This window comes from Alligator sinensis, unplaced genomic scaffold, assembly GCF_000455745.1.
Source record: "Alligator sinensis unplaced genomic scaffold, ASM45574v1 scaffold262_1, whole genome shotgun sequence".
NCBI lineage: Eukaryota > Metazoa > Chordata > Crocodylia > Alligatoridae > Alligator > Alligator sinensis.
The window spans coordinates 541,301-564,292 of NW_005841904.1; the positions used below are offsets into that span (position 1 = coordinate 541,301).

At 36.9% G+C, this 22,992-nt stretch overlaps 1 protein-coding gene across 2 annotated transcripts in view; it reads right to left on the bottom strand.

The window, feature by feature from the left end:
* Window positions 1-22,992, bottom strand: part of FMN1 (formin 1) — a 236,426-nt gene that overhangs the window by 82,466 nt on the left and 130,968 nt on the right. For both annotated transcript variants that reach the window (XM_025197756.1, XM_025197755.1), the window contains 6 exons: window positions 22,595-22,656; window positions 20,127-20,215; window positions 16,322-16,451; window positions 12,942-13,088; window positions 9,611-9,670; window positions 7,301-7,421 (listed from right to left, as the gene is read on the bottom strand). In XM_025197756.1, the coding sequence (XP_025053541.1) occupies window positions 7,301-7,421; window positions 9,611-9,670; window positions 12,942-13,088; window positions 16,322-16,451; window positions 20,127-20,215; window positions 22,595-22,656 (609 nt within the window). The remainder of the gene's footprint in view (window positions 1-7,300; window positions 7,422-9,610; window positions 9,671-12,941; window positions 13,089-16,321; window positions 16,452-20,126; window positions 20,216-22,594; window positions 22,657-22,992) is intronic.

Consider the following 22,992-nt stretch of genomic DNA (forward strand, 5'->3'; position numbering starts at 1 on the left):
TTTTCAGTCATTTAGGGTGTCTGTAAATGTGCTCCGGGGTGGGAGGGGAGGCTCTCGGGAGCCATTCTAATTAAAACACCAACAAGGTCTCATGTTTTCAGTGTCCTCTATTTCAAAATGGTGGCAGGAGCACTTTAACTAAAGTGTGCTTGACAAGCTTTAAAGCCCCCACCTCCGGCCCCCCTTCCCCTCCCACCCACATACATACCATTTTGAAACACAGGGATGATGAATTCATGAGTCTGCGATTAATCAAGTCTGCTCTGACATGCTCTAATCAGAATGCATCAGAGCACATGTAAAAGTGCCCTGAAGTATCAAAATGCAATTAATTACTTCATGAAGTATCTTGAGTAAAAACGACAAGACAAAAAGAGTCCTATTTCTATTTATAGCAGGTAAACATGATAAAGGCCAATCTCCTGGAGGAACTTTTTTTGTTTTTCTTCATTCAAATGTTACTATTTTTAGTTAAGTACTGGAATGCTAATCTTGTTAATATAACAATTGCATTACAGTTACAAAAACCCAAATCTTTATATTATATGATACATTATATTTAACTTGAAGAAATATCTCTATGAACTGTACATGCATGTTGGACATGAACAAAGAGTATATTTAATTACATTTCATATTTCTGTTAAGATAGTCCATAAACAGTTACACATTTCTTGAATCAATATGCAGAAAATGTATTAAATTATTTCTGGAAAACTTCCCATGTGTAGTGAAAGTCTGTGACTTGTACTACAATAGTTTAATTCATTCTTAGTTATGAACATATGTACTTATGAAGCTGAAGTTAGATTTCTGTGAATATCTGGACATTCTCTAAAACAGGATCAGTTTTTGTAAACATTCGTATCAATAAGCTGCTTCTAAAATTTTTGGAAAAAAACTATGTCAGACAAATCAAATGCACTTACATTTTGAACATACGCTTAGTGGAATTTTTTCAAATTTTTGCCCAGCTTTAATTACAGATTAGGAGCGTATGGTTTTTAGTGTATGATAATCTAGTATATAAAATGGTGCATCAGGCAAATCTAATATTTAAACATTTTTCACCCTGTATGTATTGTACCTCTTTCCCCCTTGTCTATCTTAAATATTTGGGTTGTAAACTTGCTGGGGCAGGGAGTATCTACTAATTTATTTTTTCACAGTATCCAACACAATGGGGTCTAATTCTTAGTCCATCCCTGGGTATTAACATAATGTGCAGAGACAGAAGTGACAATTTTCACCTGAGCTGGCCACAGAAAGTGCTCTATAGTCATGACCAAACAGAAGTACATGGCTTCAGACTGCTTCAAAAATGGCTGATCTGATGAAAATCTAAAACATCACTGCATGAGGGTTCAGATGAAGACATTTCAAAACAAAGGGCCTTCTGTAATTTCTGTCTCCGCTGCCTCCCAGCCTGTTGCTGTTTTCAGAATGGGAGGGAGCAGAGGGAGTTCAGTCTGGGGGTTTTTCAGCCCCCACTGGAGGGTAGGGTGCATGTATTGGAGTCCCCTGAGGCTCCAGCACCAGCTGGGGAACCCCTAGAATGAGTTCCCTCTGCTCCCTTTCCTTTTTTCCTATTCTTAAAACTGTGCAGGCTTGCAGGGGGGAGGGGCCACTGTTTGGTCTAGGGGATCACTGCAGCTCAGAACAGTTCCTGCAAAATGTTCTCAGTTGCAGCTGGGAGCTGCACTTCTGTCTACACTCAATAAATATAATGGTTAGATGGCAGAAACTGCTCATGATACTAGGAGGTAAAAATAAGTCATGGTGAAATGGATTTGTGGGTAAAGGGCAAGTGATACTCATCACGGTGAATGAAAATGATATGATGGGGTGCAGACGATGTGATGATGGGGTGAAGATGGTGAATATAAATGATTCAATTTATTAATTTTATCAGATGGATACTACTATTTTTCCAAAGTATACATAGTATTATATGCAGACATATATATATATACTGACTAATAAATAAATGTGGAACTCAGTTATTACCAATCCTGCAGCTTTCCTTCTGTCCTATTTGTAGAATAAACTTAGTGCCACTTAATTATATATGTATTGACTGAGGTTGTGTGGTAAAACACTTAAATTAGTTGAGTTGTGTTCACAATTGTCTTTTATAAAAAATGGTTGATGTCATCATAACACCTCATAAATTCATATAAGATAAGCAGGGATTGACAAAAGATTGAGAACCACAGATTGACAAAAGTGACTGAGGAACACAAATCCTATGGACTTTCACAGTAGGACTTGTGCTTCAAAATCAGACAGACTTTTGTAAAATCTACTGATGGAAAATGAAGTTGATACCAACTTCAAAAGTCCTCAGTGTGAGCCTAATTCTGCTCTAATTTTAAGCTGCCCAGTACAGACGTTGTTAAACATGCACGTATTGTTGAAACATTAAACAAAATTTAGAATGTATAAGAAATTAGTGGTAAAAAATACAAATATTATTATAATAACATCTTGTACATTATTGTGCATTGTATTTCAAAAAAAGTATTGCAGCAAAAGTAATGAGAATGACCAAAGACACAGAAAAAAGCCCTCATATATGAGTATAAATTGAAAAGATTAGACCTGTTCACCTTAGAAAGAAAATGAATGAAGAGAACATGAGGAAATTGTATACTTGTAAAACAGTTTGCATCTTAAAAAGTCCTTAAGTAGAGAGTGGTAGTTAGCTGTGTTAGTCTAAAGGTAGGCAGAAGGTAGGTTAGGGAGGCACCTTATGGATCAAATCAGTGGTTCTTAACCTGTAGCTCATGGGGCCTTGTTATCCAGCCCAGAAGCTTTCACATGGGTCCAAAAATTTGGTAGCAGGGGAATGATGGCAGTATTCCTTGCCTTGGCTCTGGCAATTAAAAATACCACTGCCCCCCAGTTGTTAAATTTCTGGATCCATAAGGAGTCCTATGGGCTGGATGATATGGTCTCTCATGCCTGGTTGCATTGGCATCTAGGGCCAGGCCAGTGTATAGAGTCAGATCTAGGATGCGTGGGGTTGGATCTGAAGTGTACTGCACTGCTCTGAGGCCAGATCCAGAGAACGCGGCATTGCTCTGATATACAGAGTCAGATATGGTGCATGTGGGGTCACTCTATAGCTGGATCCAGTGTAGCAGGCTGGATCCAGGTTGCAGGGTTAAAAGCTTGAGCACCACTGGATTAAACTGTACAGAAAGACATGAGGTTCAGCCTATTTTGTCAGATGTTATGGATGTAGTTACAAACTTCATATGTAACCACTAGTGAATTTATCTCTGTGGGAGCAACAATCAAACAGCATACTACACATGACAGGGACAGAAATATTTGGGGTGAGAGGAAGAAATGGATATTTTTGCCACAGACACAGAGAGAAACCATATAATCTTTGAAAATACACACCTGGCAAAAAGAAATGTCATGTTAACAGAGTCCACTTACAAATGTTGTAACATGAACACATTTCTTTTCTTATCTTGCTAGTCATAGTTCAATTTAATGAAGTAAGTAGACAACAGAAGAAGAATTTCATCATTAACTTAAGACCCAGAATTTCACTTCTGTATTTCTATTTCATTAGTTACACTGCATATTTTGTGCATACCTCTCAATTTAGCGAGTGAAGTTACATGTTACACTTATGGGACCATGTTAAAGCTCGTTAACTTGCACTAAGTGCCCTCTGAATGTCTCAAAGTTATGACACTTTAGGGTGTGCTTGGGGTATGCTAGACAGCTTCTGTCAGAGTAACTTCAATATGTTGCACAGTGATAAAACAAGAAATCCTCTATTATCCCAGGATTCACCGCTCCCAACCCCCACAATCCTGCTCCATTTGTCAACTTTCCACCCTCCTGAACTCTACTGCTCAGGGGGTGGTACCACATGGGAGCAGGCCAGGAAGTGGGTTGCAGCAGCAGAATCATAGAGATGAGAGGCTGAGAGACATGGGGGATGTGGCTTCCCTCAGCAGGCTCTTGCACTTCTTGTCTCAGGTGGAGAACCCAGAGAGCCATCCACCAACCTCTGCCAACCTGATCCCAGCCCCCTGGACCTGATCTCAGCTTCCCCAGGTTTCCCTGGAAGGGGTGCACCTTTTGCCTGGAGCCAGGCAAAAGTTGTGGAAAAGTTCAACTAGCCTTGGTTACCGGAGGTGAATTGAAAATTTTCCACCCTTCCTGGCCTGTTTCCCATTAAGTGCTTCTGGCTCTCTCCTGGCTAGGTGGCTTAAGGGGGACTGTGACTTCCCTCCAAATGCCCTGTTCCTATTCTGGGATGAGGGGTGAAGGCTCTGCTACCATCACAGAGCCCTTGGGGTTTAGGATGGTGGGAGCATGCAGCCACAGAGAGCAGTGAAGCATGTTTCCCTGCGGCTCTGTGCTGCTTCTGGCAGCTCCATTCCCAGTACAGACCAAAGGACATGGAGCTAAGGGATTCCCCTGTCCCCACGGCTTCATGCTTCCACTGTACTAAACCTGGGGGACTCCATGCTGATAAAATAGGTGTCTTCCACCATTCTAGACCCAAGGATGGGAATGAGGGGGGCCTTGAGTAGGAAACCAGAGCCCCCATCTCTCTTCACTTCCCAGCTTCATGCTTCTGCTACTGCAACCCCACTTTTCTTCCCTGCCCCTTCCTGCTGTCCAGAGCAGGAATAAAACCCAGGTATCCTGGTTCCTAGCCATACTTTTGCTCACCATCCCTCTAGTGGCAAGTCAGAGCTGTGCAGGCAAGAAATGGTATTAACCTTTAACTTGTGCCAGCTTACATGCTCTAACTTTAATACCACTTTAAATTGCACACATTTAGTATGGTCTAAGTGTATTGTGTAATATCACCTAGAAAATGATACTCAATTACATTCGTTTTACGTTTGTTCATGACATTTTTAACTTTAAAGTTCTCAGTGTTCCAAAGTCTGTTATTAATAGGTGTTAAAAAGCTGTTTTATTTGGAATTAAAACTCTCATAGAAACATTTCTACAGGTTTCTGCAATTTTGTTTTCACAGAATGAAATTTTGAACCAAATAATAGTGAATGCTGTTCCTTTAATATCCCATCTGGAAGATCTCTGCACAGTAAATTGCATGGAACTCAATCTGTTTGCCTCAAAAAGATAAAAAGGCTGTGTGGCCCCTGTCTGGATTTGAACTCTTGGTTCCATGGAGTCTAGGTATTTCAAACCAGAGGCTCAGACAAGGAAGACATGCCCCAGGGCTATGCCCATTCAGTTCTTCTTTCTAAAAATATGTGATATCCAGATAAATGATTGTCTCAATAAGATGAACAAACAATTCATTTTCAATGGTAAGTGAATCTTCTTTAATTATGAATCAACTACTTACATTGAAAATAACATTTTAGATATGATAGACAACCATTTAAATTTCCTATGCCTTTTCATTGTTGTGCTATCTTAATTTCTAAGAAGTAGATTTAGGTAAAATAATCCATTAACAGAAGCACTAGTTTGTTCTCCAGTGACACATGAGAGAACACCTCACTCCATTTATTACTTTTTGTTTCATCCCACTTCCACAGAATACTGTTTTGGCTGCCTTAACCAACCTAACTGTAAAATAACTCTAATGTACCCTATAACACAGGCAACTCCAGTTAATATTGTTCAAATTATTTACATCTGAAGGGCCGCGCCTGCCTGGATGGCTGGGCCTGACGCTTCTCTGGACTTGGTTTCTGCTAATCACATCTGTTTCAGCTTTAGACTTTCACTGGTATTCTGCCAGCAGCCACAACTTTTTAATACCTACAATAAACTATAGTCATCAAATTTTTGTTGTATGTGTTAAAATGATATACTCTTCAATTAAAATATTTGATGTCCAATAAAATACAGTGTTATCTAAAGAAAGAATTTGAACAAAGATATTAAAAAGGATGTTTTGCACAACTTGTTTAGTAATGCTGCTCATTTTGTTGTTTAAATATAATAGAAATCCCCCAGAGACATTATTAGCATTCCTCCATATATAATTCAAATGATAAAAATCATTGGCATTTCAAAAGATAATCAGTGGGGTTTTTTTGTTTCTGGTCTCCCCCAATGCACAAAAATAAATAAACAAATAAAAATCCTGTGCATTGTCAAGTCATGATAACCTCATTTGTTGCTTGACTTTGTCAACTTTCAAATATATCATTAACATAGAATGCAATAAAGGGAAACTCAACATTTTACTTAGAATTTTCCTATACATGCTCCTACATTTTTTATAAAACCTAAGGAAGAATCAGCCTTGAAGCCCAGAAACCAAAGATCACAATGAATCTGTAATTGTAAAAACAAGGAAGCAAAGAGCATAGTAAAAAAAAAAAAAAAAAAATCACTCCCCTCATCTTTTTGTCTTTTTCTCATTGCTTTGCAATTTACCACTAAAATCATGTGAGTGTCAAAGCCTTGTAGCTGAGCCTGCAAAACTGAAATGTATGGCAGCAGGACTACATGCTGGAAGAGTACAAGATCAAACACAGATCATGTTTCTGCACAAACTAGCACAAGAGAGAGCAGGCCAAGGGTTTTACAGGGGCAAGCGATGAGAGGAGATAGAGCACTTGGGTATGCCCGGGTTGAATAAACAACAACTGATACTTTCCTACCACTGTTGACCTTTGAAACTCTCCTTAAGGTGGCTATGACCTAATTGAGCCATTTCAAACTGGAAAAATAAATTATTTTGTGATAGTTTTCATTGCCTTACATCTTCCCTGTTCAACTCTGATTCTACAAATATTGTTTCATTTGAAAAAAAAATGTTAATGTATTGTTTAAATTTAAGTGGAATAGCTTTTTTAGTCTTTCATGTAGATTTTTGTTCAAATTCTCCTTTTCCATCCAGAACAGCCTTGGTATTACTTAAAAAATGACAAGCCTAAAATATTCAGTCATCATTTGCTGTAGCTTTTTTTTTGTAGCTGTTAAGTTGTTTTTATACAAGTTCTGAAGAAGGTATTTATGTTATTGTACTAAAAGAAACCTAAAATTAAAACATAACATCCTGGAGAAGGTTGGGGAAAATTCTCATATAACAGGAAATTTTTAAGAGAGTTCTTTTGGAGCTTTTTGAATTTAAAGTGGGTTGCAGAAAATTATGTTTAATTTAAAAAATATAATTATATAATAGTATTTTAGATCTGCAATTTTTGCCAGCCTGTAAATACAACTGGATCTATTAACACTATAATCCTAATTAGTAATAAACAAAGCTCAAAAAGGTCATTTTTAAATGGCACTCAATTGTTAGTATAATAAGATAAAAGTTCTCAGTTACCTTCTAGATCTCTCTTCAGTTTCCTTAAGTCTTTTATTAGGTCTTCAAACTTAACTTGGGAGGCCTGGAAAAAATCCTGTGGTTCTGGTAGAGGAAAAATGCTCTTGTCTGTTCCAGCTTCCTAAATACATGAATAAATTTATTATGTAAATGAAATACATTTACAATGAAACAAGTTTCTACTCTCAAAATTTTAACTATGAATTAGGATAATAAAACTGCAAAAATATTACATTTAAAATAGTTACTTCCAGGAACAACCTTATGAGATGCATATTTTAGGTGAAATCCGTGAATTTAGTGGGGTCAAAGGAGTAATGACATTAACTTCAATGAAGCCAGGACTTCATCCTTCATTTCCAGCAGGATACCAGCTGGACAACAATCTTATTTTAGTTTATACTGTTACTATATTACAATATGCTGCAAATTGTAATGGAGGATAGACAACCTCAACTATCAGGCAACACTAAGCTCACTATTTATTTTATAATAAGGGTTTAGATAAGAAATAATATGTTTCTTAAAAACAGACAATTATTAAAATAGTCCATTTTAATATAACAAGTGATCTTATGCCAACTGTTTGTGGCTGTGTTCTTTTCCAATTTATTATGAATACATATCTTTTATAAATTGCCATCAGTATTTAAACCCTGGTTAATGTATATATTTTGAACAAATAAAAACACATAGTTGTGGGTTTATGTAGAGAAATAAATCACAGGGCCTATTGCTTATATATGGAACTCTGTGCATGTACCTCATATCTGTGATGACAAAAAAAAAATATTAGAAGAAAAAATAGACTATTCAAAGCCACTTCTCAAAGGAAAGCTTAACAATTCAAAAGCATTGTGTAAATGGTATTTTTAATGGCATGGCATTTATGAGGATATACCACCTGAGCCTTAAATACTTTCTGTTTTTTGAGTCAGTCTTTAAGGAAAAGTTACTTGGAGGAATAAGTATGATTCAGTTGTGAACATTCAGAAAAAACTGAGCTATATAATTATACAGATAAAAAGCTTTAGAAACAAACTCAAGTTGAAAGATGCAATTTACATAACTACCTTTCCTCAGAGAAGATCAGCTGGAGTCTTTTATAGCACAATAAAATCCCCACCAGTACTATCTTATAGCAGAATTTATTATTTTACTGCGCCCTAATACAAGTGCATTTGTAGGCAGTGACACTTCACTGCAGAGCTAACTAGTCTACTCCACAGTAAAGCACATGTATAGATGCACCCATTCAGTATCAAAATCCAATGGTCAGGTATAGGCACATTTCTAATGTCAGCAAGATATATATTTTTGATTCTGGTCCAAAGCTTTGGACTCCTTCAACATACATCATGGTACATAGTACCTTACCTGACAAAACATAGGTTATCTAGTGCAACAGCACCTCTTCTTTTACAATCAATCCCTAATTGAAGCAGCAACCTTCTACTGCATTCAGGCATCAGAGATATCCCGGTTACCATTGCTTCTCCCTTGCAGGAAAGTCACACTGAAAATGCAGCATTTGGTTTCCCACATTGTAGTACAAAATATATGTTACATTTTAGGTATTTTTTGGAGAAGTTGAAACCTGATTGGAGTTAGAACTTAATCAGTGTCCCTGTCATTGTCTGAGATCAGGCAGGGACACCCTATTTAAAAAACAAACAAACAGCTGGTTCCTACTGTTAAATGATGGCAGGTGTCTTGGCAGGCAGTTTCCAATGACAAACGCTGAAACTGACCATTCTAACGAGGCTGCCAGACAAATCCTGTAACTTTCCTTGTCCACCCATATAGCATAATGAATACTTGTTGCCTATTACATATTAAGTAGGGTTGGATTGTTCATACTGCCCAGATTTTAGGACAAGTTTCTTAGAGTGTCTTAGGAATGTGCTCTGTAGTGCCCTGTAGTCATGCACAAATATAAATCTATAAGTATAAATCTGTTCATATTTTATATTTAGCTTTGGTTTTTAAAAACCTTATTTTAACTCTGGGCACTACTTTATCTAGTCTACAAAGTAGACTAGAGTAGCCATATACAGAGTAGATGAACAGAGTAGACAAAGTAGCCATCATTTAACAGTAGGAACCAGCTGTTTGTTTTTTTTTTTAAATAGGGTGCCCCTGCCTGATCTCAGACAATGACAGGAACACTGATTAAGTTCTAACTCCAATCAGGTTTCAACTTCTCCAAAAAATATCCGAAATGTAACATATATTTTGTACTACATTCAAGTACTTTATATTTAAGAGGTGTAGTGGCACAGTAGTCAATGCACCAAATGAATAATTTACCTTATCACAGTGCCGCAGATAATATATGACAACATAATCCACAAGGTTAATTTCATTATCCTAGGAAGAAATTAAACATGTTAATATAGAAGTTAAATTGGGATTGAAAAAAAGAGGCAAAAATGTGGTAAGTGCAGTTTCAAAAGAAATGTTTAAAAGGGAATCCAATTTGTTATTATTATTTATATGGCCATCTGGAACAGGACCCAGGGCATGTTAGTCAAAGTCACTGCCCACAAAAAGCCAGCTACTTAATCATCAGGGTCCTGATATTTGCAAGACAGAATTTCAGTAACTTCTATCAACAGCACTGGGAATTATTTGGGTCCTACAGGGACAAAATTTGCCAGCTGTAACACAAATACTAATAATTCAAGTAATTATATGAATGGACACTAGAATTGTCTAGAAAACATAATTAATCCATTTATTTCAAGGCCAGAAGTAACTATTAATTTCATCTAGTCTCATTTTCAATATAATACAGGTCAAGAAGTAATAAGGATGTTTAACCATGTAATATCAAATATAGAACCATGCAGTGTAAATTTGTCCATTGCATATACACTGTTTTCTTAGTCCTGCATCACATACTAGCAGGGTACGTGACAGTGCTTTATTTTCTCATGTATTATTGAATCAACATAACCCAGCTGTCTTGGGGAAATGGGTAAAACAGCATTTCAGATATGGAATCATAAGTTTCAGGAAATTATTAAACTGTGCAAAAGAAAGACAATGTAGGGCATTACATATGGAATGTCTTTGATGGCTTTCTTTTGTGTTTTTATATAGTGTGTATTGACAGCTATCAGTATAAATGTTCAGATATGCACAACGTATGATTTCCTGCACAGAGATGTCCTGTTTATATTTGAGTCTGCCCCACATTATATTTTAATAATATCATACAGCAGCAAAATTGTTAACTAAGCAAGTCACTAGTCTTCAGGCAGGCTAAACAATCCTGCTTATCTAACATTCATATAAAATACTATGGTGGTAGGTTGCATGACAGACATAAAATTGAGATCACGTGTTATTATTGTGATTGCTTTTGTGAAGTAAATCATTACTGCCATTCTATTCTATACATGTCCTCATATCAAATCTGTCAAATTTTATTTCATCCATACCAGCAAATCTGGAGAACAGAAGAATGGAGCGCGTGCGTGCATGCACACGCACGCACGCACGCACGCACGCACGGATTTTAACTGTTGGGTTTCTCATCCTTGTTACCTTCCTGAGGTACACTATAATTTTACATGCTCCCTCCAGACCAGATAATCAAAGTTCAAGGTTGGTCCTATTTATCCTAACCCCTAGGATTCAGACAACGTGTAAATCCTGTTTTTCTCCTGTCACAGGTGAGCATAAAAAGTACACAAGAGGATACCTTCATTTGTGCACAAAAAGGTACGTCAAGGACTTTTCTTCCTCCAGGCTAACAGGGTATACCAGTTAAGTCTTGGGGCTCGTATACATACCATGATTTTTGCCCTTTCAAGAGCAGCAACTGCATGTCTGTTTGCATGAGTGGGATTTCCTGGTGCTTTAAAAGTCTTTCTTGTGCATTAAACTAAAACTCCTCAAACAGTTTAGTTTGGCTCGTCAGGAATTAAAGTGTCACATCCATAGATTTTATAAGCCTATTTAATTTAATGATGATTAAAACCCATGGTGTATACAAGCACCCTTGGTGTCTCATATATATCTTTGTTGACTAGTCCTTTAGAGATTTAGACCTCAAATGAATATGGGCCAGAAACTTGTGATGAAATGAGAAACTCACAATTTATTCTCGCTTCTCATTAACCTAAAGCAGGGCATTCAGGATGTTCCCAGGAAGACAGACAAAAATAATCCAAAAAAAAAAAAAATCTCAGACACATTGCCAGTCTTATTTTGTGGGAAAAAATTCCATTTTAATCCTCAAAACTGGCAATTGATTAGTCTAGCAGCATCTGGAAAATGCATTTCAAACTATGCCTCTGTCACAGTGCAGGATACCAATCTCAGCAGAAATGCTGCTGCAAACACTGAAGTTTTCACTTTCCTTTGCATCCAAAGACCAGGCAATAGTGACAGAAAGAGGAAACAATGTTTCTTTTCCTGCCTGCTGAGGAATGATCTCATATGCATTCTGGTTGGATTGGGTTGCACTGCACTCAAGCCTGACCTATTTTCCCTTCTGCTTTGAGGACTTCAAAGATTGTCTTTGCACCATTGGTCCCATCAAACATCTAGGGGATGTGGTGGTTGATTGCAAACCAGACCTTAAAACATAGTCATATATATATATCTATATCTATATCTATATAGATATAGATATATCATATTCATATATTTCATATTCAGACTGGGTATGACTGGAGGGCCTCCTGTCAATGTGCTAGGGTACTTGTGGTGAGATAGCTTCTATAAAATAATGCAATGTTCCAACCTCAAAACCCTAGCCTCAATACGGTGCCTCAAAACCCTAGCTCTCACTAACTTGTGGGTACTCCTTGGCTGGAGGAATGCTAAGGGACATCACCCTGACAGAAACATGTCCTCACTGAGGTGTTAGCCAGTCAGCAGCAGTTCTTATCTGTTGCTCTTTGGCAGAAGCTACATCCACTGAGGCACTGAACTTCTGGACTCGGTCTGGCCTTTGGATTCTGTCTCAGTGGTCTAAAGGGCATGATAGGTCTTGGGCAGCCTCCACTCCTCCATACTCATGCCTAGGCATAAGCATTGAAGGTCTTGGTGTGATGGCTGCAGGACTCTGTACTAGTGGTTTCATCAGGCACCTGACTAGACATCTTACGCATACACCATGATCCAGATGATTGACTGTTGCCTACTACTAATATCCAGACTATGAATTTGACTCAAATACCAAAGACCTGCTAGAGTTTGGAGGTTTTGAGATCAAAACCATACCTCTTGCCATTTGATGTAGATGTGCTATTTATCAATTTTAAAAAAGAAGCCTTACTATATACTACTTGGCCTAGGCTCAGGAATTCAAATCAATACATGTTTTTTTGTTGAGCCCTTAGCTGAACCTTTCAGCAGTGGCAGATCCAGAGGAGTGCAGTGGTGTGGCTGCACAATCTTTTCTGACCACACTGTAGGAGCAGCAGCTGGGGAAACAACATTGAGGGAAACTGTGAAAATCGGAGAGTAACACATACACAATGTCCTGCTGTTAGAATCAGAGAAAGGTAAGAGGAGGAAGACAGAAGAGGAACTAGTGGCAAGAAGGAGTGAAGAAGAGGAACTAATGATGGAGTACACAAAGATCTCTTTACAAATATCCCAATAAGTAAAAACAAGTACTTACTCTGCTTTTAACATCCTTTAATTTGGGAAGAATTTCCAGACCAAATCCATCTGCTTGACCTCGTGTCCTGTTCCCACCATTCATATAGTTTCCAAAAGCCAAAATCAAACCTAGAATTTCCTTCACACTTTTCAAGCTCAGCAAAGCCTGGAAAACAAGTACTAATTTGTAATTTTGGATTGTCACAAAGATGACAATATTTTGGCTCTTTGGTGTATGGAGTTACAGCTTTAAAAAAATGTGGGTTTCCCTAAAACACTTCCTCCATGTTCAACCACACAAGAAAAATGTTCAGTTTTCCACTATTTGAACTTAAAGTGCAGTAGTTGCAAGCAAGACATTGTGGAGGTCAACATTTGTCTCTCGCATATTCCATATTAAATGTTCATTGTTTACACAATCAAGTTATACTGTGATTATCAACTACAGAAACTCAAGCTGCTCTGTAAGGCACAAACAAGTTGAGCAAGTACCTTTGCTGGGGTTTGCAAAGGTGCAAGTGGGGCAACAATCAGGAGACAAGGGAGTAGCACAGGTGTAACAGGGTGCATTAATTTGGATTTCAGCATCTTTTTTTTTTATCTTCTCTTATGAAACCAGACATCACTTAGTTTATTTTTTAAAAGGTTGGTTGCAGAATCAGCAGTAAAAAATATCCCTTCACTTGTAAGCAGAGAAAATTTTAAATGAAATCTCTGGGCAATGAGGAGACTACCGCAACACCAACTTACAGTCACATTTCAGAGCAAAACGAAGCTCTGTGATTCACAACACTATTAATCAGGCTACTGTGTCAATTCTCATATTTAAAAATCTTGTTTTCAAAGCAAGAAAACCAATTCTTTCTGTGCTGGAATGCAACATACAATGTTTTGGTTTCAGCTGTACAAAGAGTTTCTTTTTCAGTTACTTGAATGATATATTATACTGCTATAAGAACACATTTGTTTACCAGTCTAAAACAGATTTGAGCCAAGGGATTGGGGTTTGGGTTCAAGATTTCAATGCTGGCTCATTTATAGGACAAAGTAATGTGGCTTGTACTTGCATAAATCAAACTTGGAAGAAAAAAATCTAAAAGCCAGTGTATAATATGATGCATCAGAAAAAGAAATATTTAAACAACACGGAACAAGATTTACATACCAGTCTGGACTAATACAGTCAAGCATTTTTTAAGTTTATTTTTTAAAAAGAGAATTATTTATCTCTACAATGACAACCCCCTCACCCCCAAACTGGTACATCCATCCGACAATAAAGAGAAAAAAAAATTAAGAGACCTTTTCTATTCTGTATTAGTTCATATTTGTCTAACATCTGGTGACACAAAATGAATGTAGATGTTCTTCAAATAAATTATTTGAGAAGAGGTTACTGCACATACACAGACACTTTTTTATAAAAAAACTTTATAGGGGAGCCCTCTATCATTAGTTTGTGATAGGCATAGACTACGGGGAAGTATACTTCTGTTCTGCACCTGGAACGGACTCAGTGATTCATAATCCCTCTCTCAATTTCCCTGCTGATTTAGGAAGAAAACAAACTGCATTGGGTCTGTAGCTGGTGCAACATATGGGAGACAGGAAGGCTGAGCCACAAGCTGGTCCTAAACTATTTTTAATTACTGAAAAAAGAAGAAATGGCCTCCTGGCAGAGTGCCTAGTAAATAATTTTGACCTCCATGTAAACTAACATTGTCCCTTCCAGACATTAAAAAATGGTGAGAGCTGATTCAAAAGGCAGAATGATAAATTCAGTGATGAGGTATATGGTAAGAGAATTTGATTACAAAATGGGAATATGCAGAGTGTAAGTGTACATGTAAGCAGCATAAATTGTACTGATATCTTTTCAGTGGGTTGTACTGGAAAAATCTGAAGAAAGAGAAAGGCTGGATAAACAGAAAGTAAACTTGAGTACTATTCCCAATTCTGCTTTAAAATTCTTCCATAACTTTGAACAAGTCGGCCAGTTTGATTCCTACTTTGTGTCACAGTAGTAGAGTAAGAACCTTAAAACAAGTGAAAAGTACTCTAAGGTCCTTTTACACTGTAAAAGAAAAGTAAAGGTCCCTTTACACTACCATAGCAGTGGCTCACAAATCAGGTGCCTTTTTAAATAAACTGGGAGCAATTCCATTGTCTTATCTCAAAGAGGTTCTGCAAAGCTTAGGCTTTGTTTATGCTCTTTGGAGCATCATGTAAATACTCAATATCAACATTATTTTTAGAAGTATATGGAAATCCTGAGTAAAATCCAAGGAACAATTCTTTGCATTTCTAAAACTTGAAGAAAAATGTTTCAATTTTAGGAGTCCCCAAGTACATTTTTAGTACTAATGGCAGGTTGAAGTTTGCTTACGTTTCTGGTCTGAATGCACAAATGAATGCAAAGGTTTTTTTTGAAGCATTTCAGTCCTGTGGGAACTTCGTTTCAGTTCACAGCATTTCACTGATACCACAGAGACAAACATTAGGGCTGTGCGAAACACCATCATTTCATTTTGACGTCTGTTTCACCGTTTCAAAGGGACAGTGTTTCATTTTATCATTTCATTTCATTTCAAAGCACTGTCACATTTCATTTTGTCAAAACTGTTTTGCTGTTTTGATGCATTTCGACGTTTTGCCCATGAGCTATAATGGGGAATCATGAAAATACCTAAAACTTTATTATTTGTTGCCTGATTTATGCAAAAATTGCAGGGATGTTCACCCCTTCTGAGGGCATGAAGCCTGCCAAGTTTCAAGGAGATACAAGGAGAGGTTTCTCAGAAACTGCACCTCAAAATCTTAGAAGCAAAACTCGGGACACTTGCTGGCAGCAGCAGCCTCCTGTTATGTGGCACAAATCCAGGGGCCTGCACCCCGGGAGGGCTGTGGGGTTGTGCCAGACTCCTCGCAGGGGTGTGAGCCCCGAATCTGTGCCGGATGACAGGAGGCTGCCACCTGGGACCAGCACTGGGCACAGCCCGCACCCAGTGCTGGAGAAGATTGATGCTGCCTTTCTGTCTTTCTTTCTGCTATTACTATTATAACAGGTCTACTATACTAGGTTGTACAATTTTTAAGGTGACTATACTGAAAATGTTATATAATTTACATTACGCTATTTACATAAAATGATTGACTCTATACAAGTTAATTAAAATCTGCCATTCAGTTAAAAATAGAATTTGCTATATTAGAGACAGAATACTACATTAAACACATCACTTCATGCTATTAAATATGCATTAAAGTTCCTAAAAAGGAAATGCAGAGACTAAAGTTTTTATGTTAGGAACCATGAAGTAGCTTAAGGAAATAAAAACTTTATACTATTTTAAATCAATTTCATTTGCAATTAGCTTTTGTTAGACTGGCTGGACCTACCTTAGATGTACAAGTAATAATATCCACTTTCCGATGCACAGAGGTTATCCCCTCAGAGAAAACTGACTGAAAGATAATACATTGTGCACGTTCTGCGAAATTGGGTATCTGTGATAACTCATATAAAAACCTGTGAAAATGAGAACTACAATGTAACACCAAATCTCTGTACAATTGCATCTTAATACATTATGTGTCAGAACAGTAGTGTCAGAGAAGCCATATATAAAATGGTCTCTCTCAATTTTAACTGAAAAAAAGAAATCCAATGGAGCAAAATTCTCATGTTCTTTGCCAGAGGTTCTATGAACACAGGGATGAGAGAAGAAATGCATATTACCAGCATCAAATCTCCAAGTAACAAGGAGATGGTTCTGAAAACATAAGATGTTGGGCCACATCACAGGCGAGGTACAGCCATTCAAAAACTCTGAGACAGTATCAACCTAAGTGATATGGTTTTCTGGAAGTGGTGTAGTTTAGACTGGTAGTGAACAGAACATACATTTGCCCTGGGGAAGCGGGGGGGTGGGCAGGGATAAAACTTACCACCATTTTTAAACCAGTCTATGTGCCCCAAACTTCTGTTTTGTTATGGGAATAGACCAGTTTCTGATCACTTATGCCAGTAAAATGTAATGTCTGTACCTGGCCCTAAGGTCTCCCTTGTGAATGAGAGAAATTCATTGGAACTGCCCTCTATTGGAATACAGACAGGTATATGTGTCAAGGTGACTGAATAAGGCAATGCTGGAGAAAGAGTACAAGAGAACCCTAAAAAATAGATATGGAAGATAACTTTAATTTATTTAACCCAGTGCTTCCCAAAGTGTTCACTGTCCCCTATTTTGGGGAGTCCAAAATTCTCTTCAAGGGTCTAGGACATGTCTAAATGAAATGGGTTAATCTTTAATGACATATGCAACGCTGAAGGGATATATGCCAGATTTTATCCATATAAAGCTTTAAAAAGTTGAGACATTTTGGTATAGTCTCTCTCTCTGCCAGCTTTGGAGGACTTTTGAAACTGAAATCTAGGAATTGGCTAAGAGACCATTTTCTTGAAATCTGTATAACTATGAGGTATGAGAAAAATTAAAGGACTGGAAAATAGATAAAGAAGATATATTTGGTTAGAAATCTCTCTTTTATGAAATTATGCACAGTCTGAAGGAAAACTACTATCATTTAGTACACTTATTAGTTCATTATTTAGCCCAGCATGAAGTGGCCAGAAATGAACATGTTATTCCCAATATTGTGAATTACAAGCACCCAAGAAACCTGTGTTCCAAATTATAATGAGATTGAATTAAAAAATGTGAAATACTTTTACAAATAATTAACATTGACTTCTTTGCACCCACTGGTTTTTAAGCCTTTAAAGCATATTCATTCATTTTTATGACCTGTCTCTGAAACCACATGGGCTTGAAAATTATTTTTTCTATATGAAGTTTGAATTTTCATGGAGTCTTTTGATTCCTGAATATAGGAAGATTTCTTTTCCTACCAAAAGTCAATAGTGATATGCCACAATATGACAGAGACAAATAAGGTTCAGTGCCATTATTTGGGAATAAACTAACATTTTGCTTATAAAGAACAGATAATTCCCTTTCTCTAGTCAATAACATGCATAGTAAAGATGCATGGTATAGCATTGTACTACCATTCCCCTATGTACTAATGGTCTCATAATAACTAGAACTACAGAGAGATTACATTACAGTCAAAATGCAGTACATGGAAGCTAGCTAAAGCATCTGCCACCACCAAAGGCTTATGTTGTGGTCAACTGCACATATAAATCTTAAATACTGTAATGACTATTAGCATTTTAGCAACTTTTATTAAGAAACAAAATTTACGGGGATATTGCATATTGCTAAGATATATTTACAGTGTGTGTCAACAATAGCAAATGTAACATGCCAGGAAAGCAAATCAAAATCACATGTGAATGAGGGCATTGTTGATATCAGCAAAACTTTCTATTCATTTAGAATGCCAAAACATTTGAAGTTGGCAAAAGCTTCCTTCAGACTGAGCAGAATTCAGCCCAACAGTTACAAGGCACTTTATATGCAAACTGTTGTTAACATTTGTAATCATTTAAAAAAAATGGCATTTCCTTTTTAACTTTGTTCTGATACTTACTAATGAAAATGCAATCAGGTTTATTCCCTGCAGTAACTAATTATAATCCGTGTAAAAAAGGGTCAAATTAATTTGTCCTTAATCTTTTGTGGAATGCCATGCTTAAATGTAGTTCCAACAAAAGCATCAGGCCTGTGTTTATTGAGACTGACTGAAGAACTGTAAAGCAACTGTCGATTTACTGAATTTTCACGAAGTGTAGTATTTTGAGTGACCAATAAAAATAATATAAGAGCATCTCTGGTGGACTGCTTCATCATGAAGCAAAATTTGAGTAAAAAAAAAGTCTTATCTTCCAATAAGAGAGGAAGTTATGGGATAATTAGATGAGTTTATAAAATATATTTGGTAAAGAACTGGCAGTAGAGGAGAATATAAATGTTATTCTAAATGACCAGAGATAATTTGTTCCTTTAAAATCTCTTATTTTTAATTTCAGAACAATGATAACATAAAACGGACTGTGTGATTAATGAAGACCAACCTCTCCCCATTGTGATTTACAAAAATGGGCACAGCCTCTTATAACTCTGGAACTTTAGGTATGATTCATATCTTCCAGGACATAAAATGCATTTATATTTATTTTACCCAGAGGTACTGCAAATAGGTTGCCAAAAATTCGAGCTCTGGAAAACATCAAGTAGTCACATTGTAACCTTACATTATAGGCCCAGGCTCACTCAAGTATGGTCAACTAAAACCCATAGACACATCATGAATGAGCGAGATAGTACATGAATGTGAGGAATATGCATAATTGGAGGTCCTAACATATGAGAGAGAGTTCTGGTCCCCAGCATTAACCTGCTCCCCAAAGCAGCGCATGATCAACTATCAGCAGCAAGTGCTCAGTTTAGCCTGAGGGTGGGGAAAACAAAAGTGTCTGCCCTTTGCCACGAACATCCATCCTTATAAAAAAAAGGTGTAAAACTAATATTGCTTTTGATATTTGAAATCCTGAGCAATCAAATACCAAAGCCACATCTGCTGCCTCCATTCTTCTTTTAATAATCATGCTTTTCCACACAGTGCTCTGCTCTAAGATGAATAAGGAACAGCAGAGTTGTGAGGGGAAAAGAAGAAATGATAGAGGGGCCTTTAAGTGGGAGTACAGGTAGTGGAATGGCATGGGAAGAGTGGAGTGGAGGCTAGTCGAGAGTGAGGAAAGCAGCAAGATGGGAGCAGAAGCCAATATAAGGGATAAAAACTGGGACTGGGCTCACATATTATGATGGTAAGCAGAAATATGATTCTATCTAAGGTTTCTGGTGACTTGAGCATTAGTTTCAGGGCATATCACAACAGTAACAACTATGGCAACCTTTCATTCTGGAACACGTTGCTGCTTTACAAACTTTAATTCATCCTTAGTACTTCTGAGAGAAACATAAGCATTTTAAAGATGGGAGAACACAGGAACAGAAAATATGACCAGGAAGGATCACATAGTAACATCAGTATATTTAACCAGTGGCACCTGTTGATGCAATGTTATAGGTAACATAAAAAAAAGTTTTCGCATCCCATCTTGAAATGTGGATTTTTAACAACTAACCACCCCGAACTATATTCCCAAACCCCCTTAGCCTGGTAGCAAAGAGCCATTCAAAACAATGCAAAAGTATTTCAGAAAAAATCTTACTGTTCTGGCTTGTCCAGTAGCTTCAGTTCCTCTTTTTTTGAAGTCTCATAATGCTGTTTTATTTTCTCCAATTCATCTTTTTGTGCTCTCTGAGGAATTAGAAACCAGCAGAAAGAAACTTCAATTGTTACTACAATTAATAAGAGGTAACAAATAGCACCTAAAAAACCCTTTGCATTTAACTTAGTGTCCTGCCTTCGTGTATTCTGTTTACAGTAGTGTGATAAATAGTGAGTTTCCATTTACTCAGCTTGCATCAACCTCTTGTTTATGGTGGTGCTGGTAAAAATTTCTTAATTCGGTAGTCAATAATGGCAATAATTTCATAACCATATAGTGCTGTTCATCTAATGATCTCAAAGCATTTCTTAATAAAGATGGGGCTCATCCACACAACATACAATAGGGATCAAGGAAACAAAATGATCAAAAGCCTTTTAGACATCGGTCTCAAAATGTGTCTTATTTGTCAAATCTTTTGCCTCCTTCATTTACATTGGCTTTGCTTTAAAAACAGTGTTTCTGTTTATTCATTTTAATATACATTTCCCCTAGTATAAATTTTAGGATTACTGTTTTTCCTCCAAACTTTGTAAAGAATTAATCTGTAATATAATTTATAATTTTCCAGGCTTCCTTATCAGTAATCAGTAATTTTTCACTTTTCCACAAGCTTCTGAAGTACCAAGGTGAGTTACTGTAAAAGATAAACCTCACGCTACACATGCTGCTCTCTGTATGGCACTTCCCTTATTTCTTTGAGTGATTTAGACCAACATCAACATTTTCTGCTTACACAATAGTTCCAGTGAATATAATTTGCATTTATTTTTTCCACAATTTTGACTTGCCTACTAAGTAACTTACATGATTGCATAAAGGAACCAGAAAATTTAATATTAAAAAACAAAGAGGTTGATTTGAATCAATCACCAATTTTATTCATGATTTAAACTAGCAAATACGAAACCTCCAGAACCAGCTGGTGAGCCCAATCCTGTGCATTGGGTGGGTGTGATGGGGCCTGATCCAGCCATGCAGAGGGTGTGGGGAGCATGATAAGGCCTTGATCCAGCTGCATGGGTGAGAAGAGGGCCCCATCTCTGATCCAGCTGCATGGGAAAGAGGGGCTTGGCCTAGCCTCAACCAAGCCACAAGGGGCTTGGGAATTTGGCAACAGGGGAGAGATGGTAGTAATAATGGTCATTGCTTCCCCTCTGCCAAGTTTCCTGACCTGTAGAGAGCCCTGCAGCCCAAATATCTTGGCTCCGTGGATCAGATTTGGTCCATGGGCCATGTTTGAACACCCCTGCTTCAAATAATTGATATGCATCTTCTTTTGCATTTATAATCTTCAATTACTTTCCTAAAGAAAAGTTCATTCTCTCTCACTGGTAGAATTTAGTATTACTTTTGATAACTAGGAAGATAACTATATATATTATTTTAAGCAATTACAGCATTTACTACACATTTTTTGAAGATAGTTAATTTTTTATTTTCACCTTTAGAAAATGAGCAACAACATATTTCTTATTTATTACATGGTAATGGCTTTGCTCATGATTTGTGTTAAAATATAGTTGAATTGAAACTGGAATTCAATAAAAATATCTAAAAAGTGCATTTTAAAATTGCTTTTGTTAGTAAAGTAAAATACCTTAAATATACAGAATAAAGGAGGAAAAAAAAGGTTTATCAAAATATGTGTTACTATTCAAACTTTTTGATTTATCAAATAAGATAAATATTATCTGTAGTTAGAGACATGAACAGATTTTTCTGATCTTATCCTCCAAAATTTTTGAACTTTTTATGCTTTATGTTTATTCATTAATTTCCTACTTTTTAAGCCCTAAAATTTCTTACTTTTTAAATTCTCTATCATTTTTCCTACTTTGAATGAACTAGCCTTTGATCTGAGCTAGCTGTACAGTAGAAGCTGTGTTCTCTACACAAACAGAAAAGGCTATTGCCATCAACAGCTGATTTTCTATTTCAACAGGCTCACATTCCAGGTACTTAGCCAGTGACTTTCATTACTTCTGTAGCTTGATTTTGTTAAAACTGTGACAGCAAACATGAACATGTAATGCTTAAATAATTACTCATAGTGAACAGGATACAGAGACAGAGATACAGAAACCCATGCCCATACTCATTGGACTTAATGTTTATATTTTTATTTTATAGTTGAATTTTGCATCTGAATTTTTTAAATCTGAGGTAGTGTTAGAGTGATGTTATAGCCATAATGGTCCATGAATAACTTAAGAATTATTTTTAACTTAACTAAATTATTTTAACTTAACTAAATAACTTAAGAATTATTTTTATGAGATGTCGCCCATCTAAAATGATTAATTAAAAACAACTTCATTCATTTTTTGAGTATATTTGTACCTGGTAAAAATCTAAAATTATGAGTGTTGAACTCTTTGGATTATGTTATTTCTTATCATACTTACATTCTCATACAGTGCTTCGAGAGTTTCCTGGTCCACTACAGAGTCATCCACATTTAGTATAGCTGTAAAGGATTAAACAATTCATTAGATAATAAAAAGCTGCATTGAGTTACCTTCTATTGCCCTAGAGACATACCACACAGATATTTGAAGGTCAAAATTCTGCCTAAGCCCAGATGTCTCATTGGACTAGTGCAGTTAAGACATTCCATTTGCTGTAGCTGGACTGATCAGGGACCTGCCAAGCCAAGATCAAGCCAAGATCAGGGACCTGCCAAGTTGCTCAGCATTCTGGATAGCTTGGAGAGTTGGTAAGCTGACAGCTAAGTGGCAACCCAGGAAGCTATCTGATATACCCAAGAGCTTTGGTACTAAGACTATGGGAAGGCAGATAAAAG